The sequence below is a fragment of the Hydra viridissima genome, unplaced genomic scaffold, assembly GCF_058129835.1.
Source record: "Hydra viridissima isolate aposymbiotic clone 2 unplaced genomic scaffold, HvirCarnegie_v1 scaffold_1, whole genome shotgun sequence".
In the NCBI taxonomy this organism is placed as follows: domain Eukaryota; kingdom Metazoa; phylum Cnidaria; class Hydrozoa; order Anthoathecata; family Hydridae; genus Hydra; species Hydra viridissima.
The window spans coordinates 28,992,017-29,006,378 of NW_028324300.1; the positions used below are offsets into that span (position 1 = coordinate 28,992,017).

The following is a 14,362-nucleotide window of genomic DNA, read 5'->3' on the forward strand; positions in this document are numbered from 1 at the left end:
TGTGGTGGTCCTTTTCTTGCAACAAACTCCTTTAAAATTCTCTGAAATTCTCCTGCCGATAGATCATGACAAAGTGTTAGGTAGACAGCTCTTGTAAATGCACATGTAAACAATGCAACATAACATTTTTCAACCAACTTTTCTGCCGCTTTTTTACTTTAGTGGATCGGCAAAATCAACACCTGTAACCGTAAGCGGTTCGATATCTTCAGTTCTAAAGCGTGGTAACATTGCTCTCGTTGGCGGTAACAGCGGTTTCACTCTATATCTGTTACATAGATTGCATTCACGAATGACCTTTTTTAAGGCAACTCTCAAACTCGGTATTCAAAATCTTTCTCTTATGCTAATCATTGTATCTCCGACTCCCCCGTGTAATGTTTTCGCATGATGATGCTCAATATTTTTTAGAGCTAGTTGAAATCCTTTTGGTACAAATATTGGATTAACCCAGAGACTTTTCCGTGACATCTCCAAAGCTGTTTTTCATCTTGTTTAAGTTCCACATCGGACTTTATTGCAACAGCTTCTTGTAGTAACTTACGATTCATCAACTCCGCTTCTATCATCTCTTCAGCTTCCAGTGATCCTGTTATTTTTTTCGACAATTGTTTTCGAAAAATTTTTTTCGACAATTGTAAATAAACTTTTTTATGAAGGATGATATTCCTATGATCATCCAATACTTGTGTTTGCTCAACATTTCTTTAAATATATGAAGTCCCTTTATTTCATCAGTTGCCATACCGACGTTCTCTTTCACACTAATAGTTTCACATGATGCATTCGACGCTTCGATTATTTCTGGTTGGATTGGTCAATTTTCCTTGTGTTTCAACTATGTAGGTCCATTAAGCTACAAACTTGATAATTTCTCAGGACTCACTCCTCTTGTTCCAAGATCACTTGGGTTTTCTTTTGTTGGAACATATAAAGCCATTTTACTTCTTCATTCAACAAGATTTGTTGAACTAGGTTCCTGAAAAACTGTTACCAACTGCCCCTTTCTTTTAACCAGTAAAGTACCTCTTGATGAAGAAAGTAGTGAATAATTTCTCCAGTAAGTTTTTCTGGTGCCATTTCCAATATTCCCTCATTGATCTGTTCCATCATTATATCATTATACTGTTCTAGTTTTTTAAGTTTTTTTAATCGAGTTGTTACACTTCCCAATCTTTTAAGAGCCAGATTTCTGTTGTTTGGCAGTTGAACAACACCCTTTTTCCATGGCATTCTGGTTTCATAGTAACCTTCGTCGGTTTGATGCAGTTTTTTGCTGAATTGTTGGTGGAACATCGACTCACTGTTTGTGTCTGATAATCCAAGTATTTCTAAACTACACATTTGCTCGAACTCATCCCGACCAGTGTTCAATAAGAAACTTTTCTCAATACCAGAACTCAATTGTGTTCGTCTCCCAGAAAGAGTCCATCCCAACATAGTAAATTCGGCTCCTGGATCTTTATCTGGATTTTTTCCGAGAACTACCGGTTCCGAGAACTACCGAGTATAATGTGAACTGGTTGAAGTTCGTCACTCCCTTCACCATCGCTAAATTTCAGTCTCCTCAGTTTTTCAAAATGCTTCTTAACATCCTTGATCATCGGATTGGGTGTGTTTCCTTTTCTGGTGAGTGTTTCCTTTTCTGCGTCGGTGCATTCGACTTTAATTCGAAATTCCGGAGTCGTTGTTGATTCTATCGTAACGTTATATATTTCCACACGCTTATCCACCGTTCCATAGAGCTTTTCAATGCTTTTATATTCCTTTCCTGTAGGTTTCAGCTTTAGTTTTGTTATCAAGTTCGTACATATATAGGAACCTCCAGCACCCGTATCCAACATTATCCTTGCTTTTTCACCATTTACTTTTGCGATCACAGTTGGGAGAATAGTTGTACTTGCATTAAGCACAGCTCCCATGGTTTCTTTTTTATTTTCCATTTTACCATCTATTGTTGCGTTCCCATCTTGACAAATGGACGTGTGATGTTTTTTATTGCACTTTCTGCATCCTCTTGATTTATAATATGTCGCCGAGTGTCCGTAACCAATGCAGTTGTAACATAATCTTTTGCTTGTTAAAATCTCCCTGCGTCTTACAACAGTTAGCACATTTGTACAATCTTCACTTTTGTGATTTTGTAACCCACAGTAAATACATCCATGCTTGCCACTTCTTGCTATGATTTCTTTGTCATAAAGACCGCCATTGTATTGTTTAAATGTAGTGCTTCGATGCTCATAGGACCTTGACTGCATGTTTGCGTTCTTTTTATCGCCCTTTGTTTGTTCGTCGCAAGAGTTAAAAGTTGAGTTCAACGGATTCCTTTAAATGTACTTTTGTAACTTTTTGACAAGTTGCTCCAGTCCCCATTCTTCCCATCCATCATCGTTTTGTGTGAGTATTTCACGAACTGGTCCAAATTTATCCATCAATGAATACACGAATGATTGAGCCGTTTGTAGTTTCTGCATAGTTTTCAATGTTCGTACAGTTTTCGCAAGCTTGTTGTAAAAGTTGTGATCTTCTCTGATTTTATGCGTGCTGTGTATAGCTGTCAATCCTTCAAAATCTTTGATCAATGCTTTGTGAACCCAAATATCTTTTCCGTAAGTTTCTTGTAGTATGCGTTTAGCTTCATCGTATCCCTCCAACGAATGCGTTAAACCAAGTAAGTCCTCTCTGGACTTTCCTTCGATGAGTTCCAGTAAGTAGTTGAATTTGCTGATGTTTGATATGTTTGAGTTGTCGACTTCTACAGTGAAATGATTCCAAAATCATAACCATTCTTTATAATCGCCATTAAATTTTTTGATTGTATACTTTTGAAGCTTGACGGATTGCTGAGTAGCTTCGTTTTCGTTTCCAAGATATTTGCTCAATTTTTCTTTCATTTTTAGTGTCTTTAGATACCATTCTTCTTCGCTTTGAAGTTTTCTCATTGAGGCTTGTTCTGCTTCTTTTTGAATCGTTAACTGCTGTTCCATGATTTGTTTTTCATACTCAAATTTTCTGACGCATTCGTTTTTGTTCATCGAATCCAACTTGTCCGCCATTTTGTTTTTAATTTCAATCGCTGCTTCTACTTCCATCACTGGTTTTGAAAGCCATTCTTCTACCGAATCGATGTTTTCGCCGTCGCACGTAGGAGTATTTGACGATTTTAGCTGGCCAAAATCATTTCTCTCATTTTAACAACTGAAAACTTTACCATATGACAAGAAATTGTAAATTAAATGTTTTTTGTACAAATCAAAGCCAGTGGCGTTCAATATAGGGGAAAGATGGGTACTTTAGGGATTACATTTTATTCTATTCAATAGGATTTGAGGAAATAAAAGATATATTATTTTTCAAACTTGTTTATGGTAAATAACATACTATATTTTGATATTTAATAAGGTTCTACTTCGTCATTGTCAGAATATTCTTCATTTTCGTTGTTTTCAGTGTCGAAGTCTTGGACTTCTCCAGGAAGAAGCAATTCCACAGCTTCTTTTGAAAAAGGCTTTGTAAGTTTGTGTTTCTTTTTCCCAATGCTGGACAACAGAGGGTCGGATGTTAACAATAACCTATTGATGATATCTTGGTTACAATCTTTTCTAGAAAATGTTCTAGCATAGCTAAGTCTGTACTCCCGGAAATGTTTGTTTCTGGCTTCGGCAGCCTCTTCCAACAATTGTCCAATTGGCAAAAGCGCATTCTCTACTATATCAGGACCATGTACTAAAACTTTATGCAGAGTTGGAGTCATTGGACACTTGGGGTATAGTTCAACATAAAGCTTTGCAGTATCCAAAGTATACTATCTGAACTTTTCTACATCAATCTTGTGGCCACTGGAAATTACTTCTAGGATAATTTTCATTCTGGAAATTAAACGGAAGTCTACTCCAGTGATATCTGCAGATGTTTCCGGGTCGTTGAAGAATCTCCTGCTTGTGTTGCCGTTATTGGTATTCCCAAATCCAACCTTAGGTATGTCGACAAGAATGCCCATTTTGCTCTTGAATTCATCTTGGATTTTCTTTTTCCTATCTGAGATGAGTCTCTTCTCATCTTCATTCAGCCTTTTCTGCCATTTTTTTACAGGCAATTTATATGATAGGTGAAGAAGACTTTTAAAACACCGTATTCTAGCATGCAGAATGGATAGTCCAAATTTGTAGCTGCTTTGATTGTCAACACATGTTCTGTCAAAATCATTAAATTGTCTTGATGTTGCTCCACAAATATAACATCGCATGGTCGTTTTAGTGGTGGTTGCTGCGTTACAGACTTTTCCGTCATTCATAGTTAACATCATCACATGTTCTACTGCTATGTCTTGAAGTTGAGTTGATTTCAAGCCTGCAATTTTGTTTTCCATGTAAGCAATTTCTTCAGCTATTACATCAGCAGTTTCTTTTATGAACCTAATTCGAATTGGCCTGCAAAACCTTGGAGACGATGCTGTAGGGTTTTGCCTGATAATCTTTTTATTTACTCCACAAGTTAGCTGTAATGGAACCATTGAGCATTGAAATATACTGGCATCAGAATTAGAGTCATCCTCAAACTTTTGATTAAACTGTGTCTGCTGGGAGCCATCACAACCCCATTTCGTAGATAATTTCATATGTTTACGCCCACTTTCCGTTAGAGTCTTGATAACTTCTTCTAAATACAACACCAATCTTTCGGCAGTATGGTTTAACAGACTTTGTAAGTCTACTTCAGCTAAACTTTCTGTGACGGTGAACGAATCAGGATCAGGATAGCATGTTTTTTTTTCTTCGACCAAAATACTGTAGCAGGGCCATTGCTTCTTGTCACTTGTACGTACGATTTCATATTGAGATTTTGTTAGGCCTGCGTCAATAAATATTAAAAGAGCCTCTAACGGTGTCAATGATTTTTTTGTAGGTTCAAGACTGCTGCGATAGGCTTTTTTATACTTTCCCGCTTGTTTGGGAGATGTTTTAAGATCTTTGAGGACGGTTGCAGCACTTCTTTTGCCACTTGTTGTCAAACAAGTTTCAGCTGCAAAAACAATAGCTTCTGGTTCCACATCTTTCCTGAGCTGTTCTGTTTTTCTCCTCTTTGATCGTTCACTAGAATCGACATAACTTTTTCTTGGTCGTCCTGCTGATGATGGAGTGGATGGGGTACCCGGTATTTGGAAACTCCCTAGCAGCCAAGGGCCATGCTTCTTAATAAATATTTCATGAGTTCTGGATGAAGACGACTACATTTTTCTAAAAATAGCTTTCAACCTCGACATTTGACGCTTGTATACTGTTTTTAGTTCTTCGGTATATTGATTTCTTGATAACAAATTTTGATCAGCTAAGTCCATTTTTTCATTGAAATTTGGAGCCTCCTGCTGCTGAATACTGTTGTAGAAATCCAAACGAGAGATTGCTTGCATTCCTGATGACCAATCTAGAAAAAAAAATTAAGTTGAAAAATTCTTCTTGGACCTTGATGTGCTTAGAACATGATTAAAATTTAGATGGCATCAACAGGCAGTTGAAATTAAGATTTTTAAATAGCTAGTGGTATAAACTCATAGAAAAACAAAAAAAAATAAGAGGGTTTCAATGCGCACTACAACTTTTTCACTTTTAAAGTCAAAATTTACTTTAAAATTCGTTAAAAAAATGCTAAGTTTCATGGTACATAACTTTTGTGGTAATTAATATTTCAAAACGGTAGTAAGAGTAAATAATGTACATACCTGTCATAGTTTCATCCATGATATAACACTGTAAAACTTCTGTTGTAAACACTTGTACACAGCTTCAATAAACACCACTAAAATCGCTCGTAAATAAAATTAACCACGCAGTTATAGATCGGATATTTAACTAGACTGTGTAGTTCCAATTACTACTTTTATAACCAAACTATTAACTGCTCATTAAGTGATCATTATCGAGAGATAATAAGGGTAGGTAATTAAGTTGGTACGGCCACTTTTAATAATTCCAATTTTGGCCAGCTAAAATCGTCATATACTCCTACGTGCGTCGTCGAGCATTTTTCTGGTCAGCTCATCCTTTGCCATTTCAAATCTTGCGTTCTATGCTTTTAACGTTTATTCTTATCATGTTGATTTCTCTGTGGTAAGTTCGTTCTTGGTCCATTTTTCGCTAACTCGTAGGTTTCGTTCGTCCTGGCAGTAGTCGCCACCAAATAGTGTGGGGAATTATTTAGACTTTCCCTGAGACACTAAAGAGTCACTTTTTGAACTTGATAATATTTTTTACATCTAACTGCGAATCAACACATTTTACAAAATACACTCTCTTTTTATACACTTTTACAATTGCGTCATTTTCACACATTTAATTCAATAACAATTACATACATTAACACCTACATACATTAGCACCTATAAACATTAACACCTTCGCTCATTAGCACCTACAAAATATTAACGCCTTCGCATACGCTAATTAAATCTTGAAGACTTTATTCACGACATCCGTAAAACAACTTTTTTTCGCAGTTTATCATACATTTGTATTTTGAATATCAATTAGATATGCATATTTATCAAAATATGTATTTTTTGTATGTTTAATGTAATTTTGATGTAGCTGTCTTAAGAAACTTTTTATATATATTTGCAACACTTTTGTAATTTATTTGTGTTGCCAAAAGCAAGTATATTTAGAAGAAAATAAGTAAATAAAACTAGTGCTGTGATCAAAACTTAAAATTTTAACTAATTTATCAAAAAAAAACCGTAACTAAATTCAAAAAGTCGACTGACATTTTCAGTCAAACTAAATTTAGTCGATTAGCTTTTTAGTCAAACTAAATTTAGTCGACTAGCTTTTCAGTCAAACTAAATTTAGTCGATTAGCTTTTTAGTCAAACTAAATTTAGTCGACTAGCTTTTCAGTCAAACTAAATTTAGTCGATTAGCTTTCTAGTCAAACTAATATTAGTCGACTAGCTTTTCAGTCAAACTAAATTTAGTCGACTTGCTTTTCAGTCAAACTAAATTTAGTCGATTAGCTTTTTAGTCAAACTAAATTTAGTCGACTAGCTTTTCAGTCAAACTAAAAATAGTCGACTAGCTTTTTAGTCAAACTAAATTTAGTCGACTAGCTTTTCAGTCACACTAAATTTAGTCGACTAGCTTTTCAGTCAAACTAAAAATAGTCGACTAGCTTTTTAGTCAAACTAAATTTAGTCGACTAGCTTTTCAGTCAAACTAAAAATAGTCGACTAGCTTTTTAGTCAAACTAAATTTAGTCGACTAGCTTTTTAGTCAAACTAATATTAGTCGACTAGCTTTTCAGTCAAACTAAATTTAGTCGACTTGCTTTTCAGTCAAACTAAATTTAGTCGATTAGCTTTTTAGTCAAACTAAATTTAGTCGACTAGCTTTTCAGTCAAACTAAATTTAGTCGATTAGCTTTCTAGTCAAACTAATATTAGTCGACTAGCTTTTCAGTCAAACTAAATTTAGTCGACTTGCTTTTCAGTCAAACTAAATTTAGTCGATTAGCTTTTTAGTCAAACTAAATTTAGTCGACTAGCTTTTCAGTCAAACTAAAAATAGTCGACTAGCTTTTTAGTCAAACTAAATTTAGTCGACTAGCTTTTCAGTCACACTAAATTTAGTCGACTAGCTTTTCAGTCAAACTAAAAATAGTCGACTAGCTTTTTAGTCAAACTAAATTTAGTCGACTAGCTTTTCAGTCAAACTAAAAATAGTCGACTAGCTTTTTAGTCAAACTAAATTTAGTCGACTAGCTTTTCAGTCAAACTAAAAATAGTCGACTAGCTTTTTAGTCAAACTAAATTTAGTCGACTAGCTTTTCAGTCAAACTAAAAATAGTCGACTAGCTTTTTAGTCAAACTAAATTTAGTCGACTAGCTTTTCAGTCAAACTAAAAATAGTCGACTAGCTTTTTAGTCAAACTAAATTTAGTCGACTAGTTTTTCAGTCAAACTAAATTTAGTCGACTAGCTTTTTAGTCAAACTAAATTTAGTCGACTAGCTTTTTAGTCAAACTAAATTTAGTCGACTAGCTTTTTAGTCAAACTAAAAATAGTCGATTAACTTTTTAGTCTAACTAAAAATAGTCGATTACCTTTTTAGTCTAACTTAATTTAGTTGACTAACTTTTTAGTTTTACTAAATTTAGTCTACTAAACTTTTAATTTGAAAAAAATATTTCGTTTTTGTTACCCAAAAAAATACTTTTTTAAAACCGTTAGTTGTGAAGAGGATTGTGCGCTGTGTTTTTAATTACAAATTGCTGTAAGTTGCAATTTACATCTGCAGGGCATCTGTTTCAAGGTTAAATTTTCGGAGTTTTTCAGGTTTATTAAGAAAGGTTTATACATATCCACTTGGAATTTCGTAATAAAACTTATCGAATTAGTCCCCCGTTATTGTTAAGTACTTGTTTTAAATTCCAATGAAAAGCGGTTCAGATCTGGGTTTTTTCATTTTCTAATTAAAGTGAATTACAAATTATAAAACACATGTGAAATAAATTTTTAAAAAAAAATTGGTGCTATGTTTTTCAAAGGTGCGTTATGTGCAAAGCATTTTCGGATTTCCTTTATAAAATGCTTGCAATGATTCTTTGAATAATACCTAATTTATTTCGTTCTACACTCATAAAAATGTAGATATTTACAATGATAACAAAAAGATTGAAACAGTTAGGCAGTTAATGTTTTTTATTATTTCTATATTGTGTAATTGAACATCTTGTTCAACTCTCAATTTTGTTTTTCTTTTAAAAATTATTATTAAAATGCTAATAACTAATTATGTTTTCGTTTTATAAATTACCAGCTGTTTTTGACGGAGTTGTTCTGCTAACAAACCAATTTTTACTTAATGCAATAAAAGAAAGTTTGGGGCAATGCTAGGTATAAAAAAAAGAATTTTATTACCTAATTGTCGCAAATTATATTACGTATTTTAAAATTTTTAAAAAGAATAAATTTTGAATAATGTCTTTAAATTGATTTATTTGTCATAATTCATATTATGTTCATATAATTTCTTAGCATAGGCTATTCAGTTTTTTAAGCACTAAATCTTGTTTTAGTCAACTAACTGTAATTAGACCAAGGACGTGTTAATAGATGGACATTCAACGGATTGTTTTAGATCAAAGGTGCAGCCAATTAGCCAAAAACTATACGTGTTACCGTCAATTTTCTAAATTCATGATACAGATATTCCGACTACTACCCGTCAAATTTACGTCAAATAACCTCCTTCCGTAAACCCATTATAATTATACGTTTACAGAAGTTTATGGTTATAAAAGACAAAAAAATTAATCAAGAATAGTTTACAAATCTGAAAAAAGTTGATTTGAGCTATGAACTTTGCTTGACAAAAATTTAACTGTATTTAAACTTTGACGTCTAAAACTAGGCTTTTGCAAAACGGCTATATATGGTTGACTAGAGTGGATAGAGTAAAGTGAAGCAAATTTTCCTTGTTAAATTGAAATTGCTATGATATAGTTTAAAGGTCGAAAAAGAGATTTTTAGTGTTCTTTTCACCCCATTCTCAGATTATGCTTCCCACTTTAAGGTTCAAATCAGAGCGATGGCTCCGCGCAAAATCGGACTATCTGCAATCTCCGCCAAAAACAAAATTGGCATATCTGCAATCTCTGCGTAAAACAAAATTGGACTATCTGCATTTTCCGCCAGCTTTATTTTTGAACTATCTGCATTCTCCGGGCGTTCAAAGTTTTTATTGCATGAAATTATGCGCCTTGTCAAAATGTGATTTCACTACAAATGGCAGATCTCATGAAATAAGTTGTTAATAATAAGACAGTAATTGCATTATTTTCCATCTATTCCTGAGATATAAATCTGTTTAAGTTTTAACACAAAGTTTCACTTGCCACATTTGATTTTGTTTAGAAGTAATTATTTTAAATAGTTATATGACATATGGTATGTTAATGCAAATGAAAAATTTACAATATTTTTAGAACATCATTTTAGCGGCTAAAATAAGAACAGTCTGCATCTACTTTAATCTCAAGTCTGAACTTAGTAAGCGTATACACATCATGAATTGATCAAAGTGTAGCTGATCGCAAAACCAATTTTATGTATTCAAATTTAATTTGAAATTAAAATGCTGCTGGATTAAGAAAACGTTTTACAGTTTTACGAGGCTTATTCGAAACATTGTTTGGTGTTTTTCAAGTTTGTCTATTTTCAACAGAAAAAAAAAAAGTAGTGTTACTGTGTTATCTATACTATATACGTATACTATATAGCATATAGCAGTCAGTCATGTTTTGGTTAAATGTGAAAATAACAAGTTGGTTTGTTTAGCTTACAAAATTAATTAATTCAAGTGTATAATTGCTATCGTCAAATAAAATATGTTAGATCTTAAAAATATGTTAGGACTACAAAATTATAGATGTTTTTAGATAAGTTGTGTTTGTATGTTAAATTATAATTTCTAAAGTTAAAAGTTACCTAAATGTGACTATAATTTAAATTCAAGTAATTAATATTGTCTATTACAAATGTGATAATTTATTATATTGGGTATACTGTAAAAGTAATAAAAGCCTGATATTCAGATCAATGTGCAAGTTAAGGATATGTTTATTTAAAACAGCAGTTTTTTGTTATTTTGTAATTATTCTTTTATAGAAAAAATACAGCTATTTTTGATTGTATCATAGTTATTACTATCATAGTAAAAAAATTACAACCCTTTTTTATATATCATTACATCCCAAAGTCTTGGATATAAAAAAATTATCAAATATAATTGGACCAAAATTGTTTGATCATCACTGCAGTTGAGGTGACATCTGATTAAACCAATGTTTAATGGTTTAGAGCTCAAATCCAACTGAACCTTAGGTTCAGTTTGATTTTGATCCTAATTATTGATAAACCAAGTTTAAGAAAAGTTGGAAACCATAATGTTTAATACTCATGCATGAGTTTTTAACTAGTTTGTGTTCAGTTAAGTGGCATCTCCAAAAAAGAATGGTTTTAAGTAGACAACAAAGAAAACTCCACATAGTTTGATTGCTTAATGAACAAAAATAGATTAATAACAATAATTTTGTTAGTTACGATCTAGGTTACAATATATATATATATATATATATATATATATATATATATATATATATATATATATATATATATATATATATATATATATATATATATATATATATTATATATTTATAAATGCGTGTGTGTATATATATGTGTATATATAAATATATGTATGTATATATATATATATACATATATTTATATATATACATACATATATTTATATATACACGTATAGTATATATATATACATACATATATTTATATATACACAAAATTATTGTGATATGTGTGTATATATATATACAGTGGCGGCTCGTCAATAGGGGCCATAGGGGCCCGGCCCCACTTATATTTATTTAAGATAAAGTATTTGGTAATGTAATTATGTATTTATATATATCTAAACATGCAACTATTAGCCTAAACTATTTGCAGACAGGTTTTATAAAAATAAATAGTTCTAAGTTAGTTCTAATTTTAAACTATATTACTTTATAAGTAATATGTTTATTTGCAATTTATTCAAAGTATTGTAGCGTTATTTTAATTCATTGCCAATAACGGCTGGGCCGATTTTTACTGGCCCTATTTATTCTGTTTGTAGTAATATTATTTTTGATGCGCGCGCAGAATTTGTAGTGCTTTCAGATGGGACGAAAAAACGCACCGCAGGGCCTCATTGAACTGGCCCTTGAAGAAAAGAACCTTAAAAACATCGCTAAGTTCAAAAATTTGCGATATTTTTTGGTTAATATTTGCTGGCCCCACCAAAGTTTATTGTCACCGGCCGCCACTGTATATATATATATATATATATATATATATATATATATATATATATATATATATATATATATATATATATATAAATTAGCAAAAATACTTATCTAATTTTTTCTTTGACAGCTTGTTTTACCATCAGTAGGTTCATCAGGAAGTCTGATGAACCTAGTGATGGTGAAAGATAAGTTTATAAATATATAAGGTTAATATATAACATGTTAACTAATGATTAATTTGTTAACCTTCCTGATTACTTATTGATGGTGAAACAAGTTGTGGAAGAAAAAATTAGATAAGTGTTTTTACTAATTTATTACTGCTCTGCTCTTTAAGACCATTGAGCACTCTATTTATAGAATACACTAACATAGTTTATATATATATATATATATATATATATATATATATATATATATATATATATATATATATATACACACACACAGGGTGTCTGCCAATATTACAAGTTGGATTTCCCTAGCTTTTCCCTGATATTTACCTATTTCTCGTTTAGAAAAATGCTCTTCAACTGCAAAAATATAAACAATAATACAACCCACATTAAATATATCAAGAGAAGTTCATAAAACTATCTGCCAAATAAACTTTTAGATTACGTGAACTATATACAACTTATTTAAGTTATATAAGTTTGATAAAGACTCATCTTTCCTGATTTTTCTAAAATTTAACCTAATTTCTCTGATAATCCCCTGATTATTTTGAAGATATCCGAATTCCCTGGCATTTCCCTGATTTCGCAGACATCCTGTATATATTTATATGCAGATCTTGTGTATAAAGACCACTTAGCAACATTGCAACATAACATAACAAGAATTTAATTTGATCTAAACTTATTAGTCACAACAACAAGGCTAAATAAAATTGACAAAGTATGTATGATGAATTTAGCAATTAGTATGTAACATAACAATGTTTTGTTACATATGCTATATTATTATTAACAATAACATAAGTTATTTTTAACATATTTATCTTAACTAAAACTACTTGATTACTCACAAACTTAATCAAGTTATGATCAAGGTTTTGTCGCTATTAATAAATGTTTAAATAATCGCTATTTAAAAAAATTGTAGAATTTTATAAAAAACTTCAAATATTTAAAGAAACACCACCAAAAATTTATGCACCCGAAAAACGCAGATAGTCCAAAAATGTATCTGGCAAAAATGCAGATAGTCCAATTTTGTTTTACGCGGAGATTGCAGATATGCCAATTTTGTTTTTGGCGGAGATTGCAGATATGCCAAATTTGTTTTCCGCGGAGATTGCAGATAGTCCGATTTTGCGCGGAGCCATCGAGAGAGTATTTCTTATTTTTGTCGGAAATGTCGAACTTATTTGCGTCGCTTTTGTTTTCTCTTGAATTTGTTTTTTTTTTTCGCGAACGTCCTAGTTATAAACTTTCTAATTTTCGATACCTAAATCGCATTTTGTCTAAAGGTATTATAACTAAAAGCATCTTAAAGTTCATAAAAAACTATTGATTTCAGAAGTTGGAAAGTAATATTAAGAATGTATTTTTAATGAGCATTTTTGTGATAAAGCAATTTTAAACAGTCATCTGAAGGTACTTTAACTTATAATGATCTTATTATCTTTATCATTACTGTTGTTACTAATAGTAACAACATGATAATAAAAATAATAAGACCATTCCTTCCGTTGCATATTCTTGAGCCTTCTACAAGTGATGTACAACCTTATTTTTAACCTTTTCTAGATATATCAAAACAAGTAATCTTATATTCCTATCTATTATCTCATTACTGGATAAATAATGAAACTTCATAAGGAATATTTAAAACATTTATGTAGAAAGTGTGGCTGCATAATAAAACAGGATAGTCACCATCAGATCAAACCTGTTGTTACCTTTAAACAAGCAACTCTTAGTTTTTACAAACTGGATAAAACCTCAGACAATCAAAAAGCTCATCCTAAATATTTATGCAAATCATGTTACATGGTTTTATGCAGGTTAGATTTAAAATCAAAAAAAGGCTTTGAAGCTGAGAGGAATGATAAATTCTTCACTTTTTCTGAACACACAGAAATCTGTGATGTATGTAACACACTCACAAGAGTTGGAAGAAATAAAAAAGTACGTGTGATAAGTATTCATCAACAGTTAAAAGCATTTGCATCAAAACATGGCTTTGACTGTTACAATCAAAATAACAAAAATTATTTTGTAATAGTTAAAATCATTAGTTATCGCCAATCAAAAGGCATGTGGAGACTAATTGTTTTAAATCGTGAAGTGCCATTATCCAATAATATTAACAAATCTCTTCCAGATCTACTAAATCTTCAATCTGCTAATATCATATTCTCCAATATTTCATGCATAAACATCTGTAAATGTAATAATGACTTCCACTACCTTTTTTTCTAATCAGAAATAAATTTTCTGATTTTAAAAATTTCCGAAGCACATCAAATGAGGATGTTGGAATAACTG

General features: G+C 31.6%; 1 protein-coding gene and 1 pseudogene across 4 annotated transcripts in view; both read right to left on the reverse strand.

Moving 5' to 3' along the window:
- Window positions 1-14,362, reverse strand: part of LOC149894364 (E-selectin-like) — a 35,342-nt gene that overhangs the window by 14,013 nt on the left and 6,967 nt on the right. The window contains exon 4 of one of the 4 annotated variants that reach the window (XM_090099092.1): window positions 14,023-14,359. The exons of the other annotated variants lie outside the window; for them this stretch is intronic. Coding sequence (XP_089955218.1) covers window positions 14,226-14,359 — 134 coding nt within the window. The 3' untranslated portion in view covers window positions 14,023-14,225. Of the gene's footprint in view, window positions 1-14,022; window positions 14,360-14,362 lie in introns of those variants that run through there. 4 annotated transcript variants of the gene reach the window in all.
- LOC149894365 (uncharacterized) lies at window positions 4,398-6,521 on the reverse strand (annotated as a pseudogene).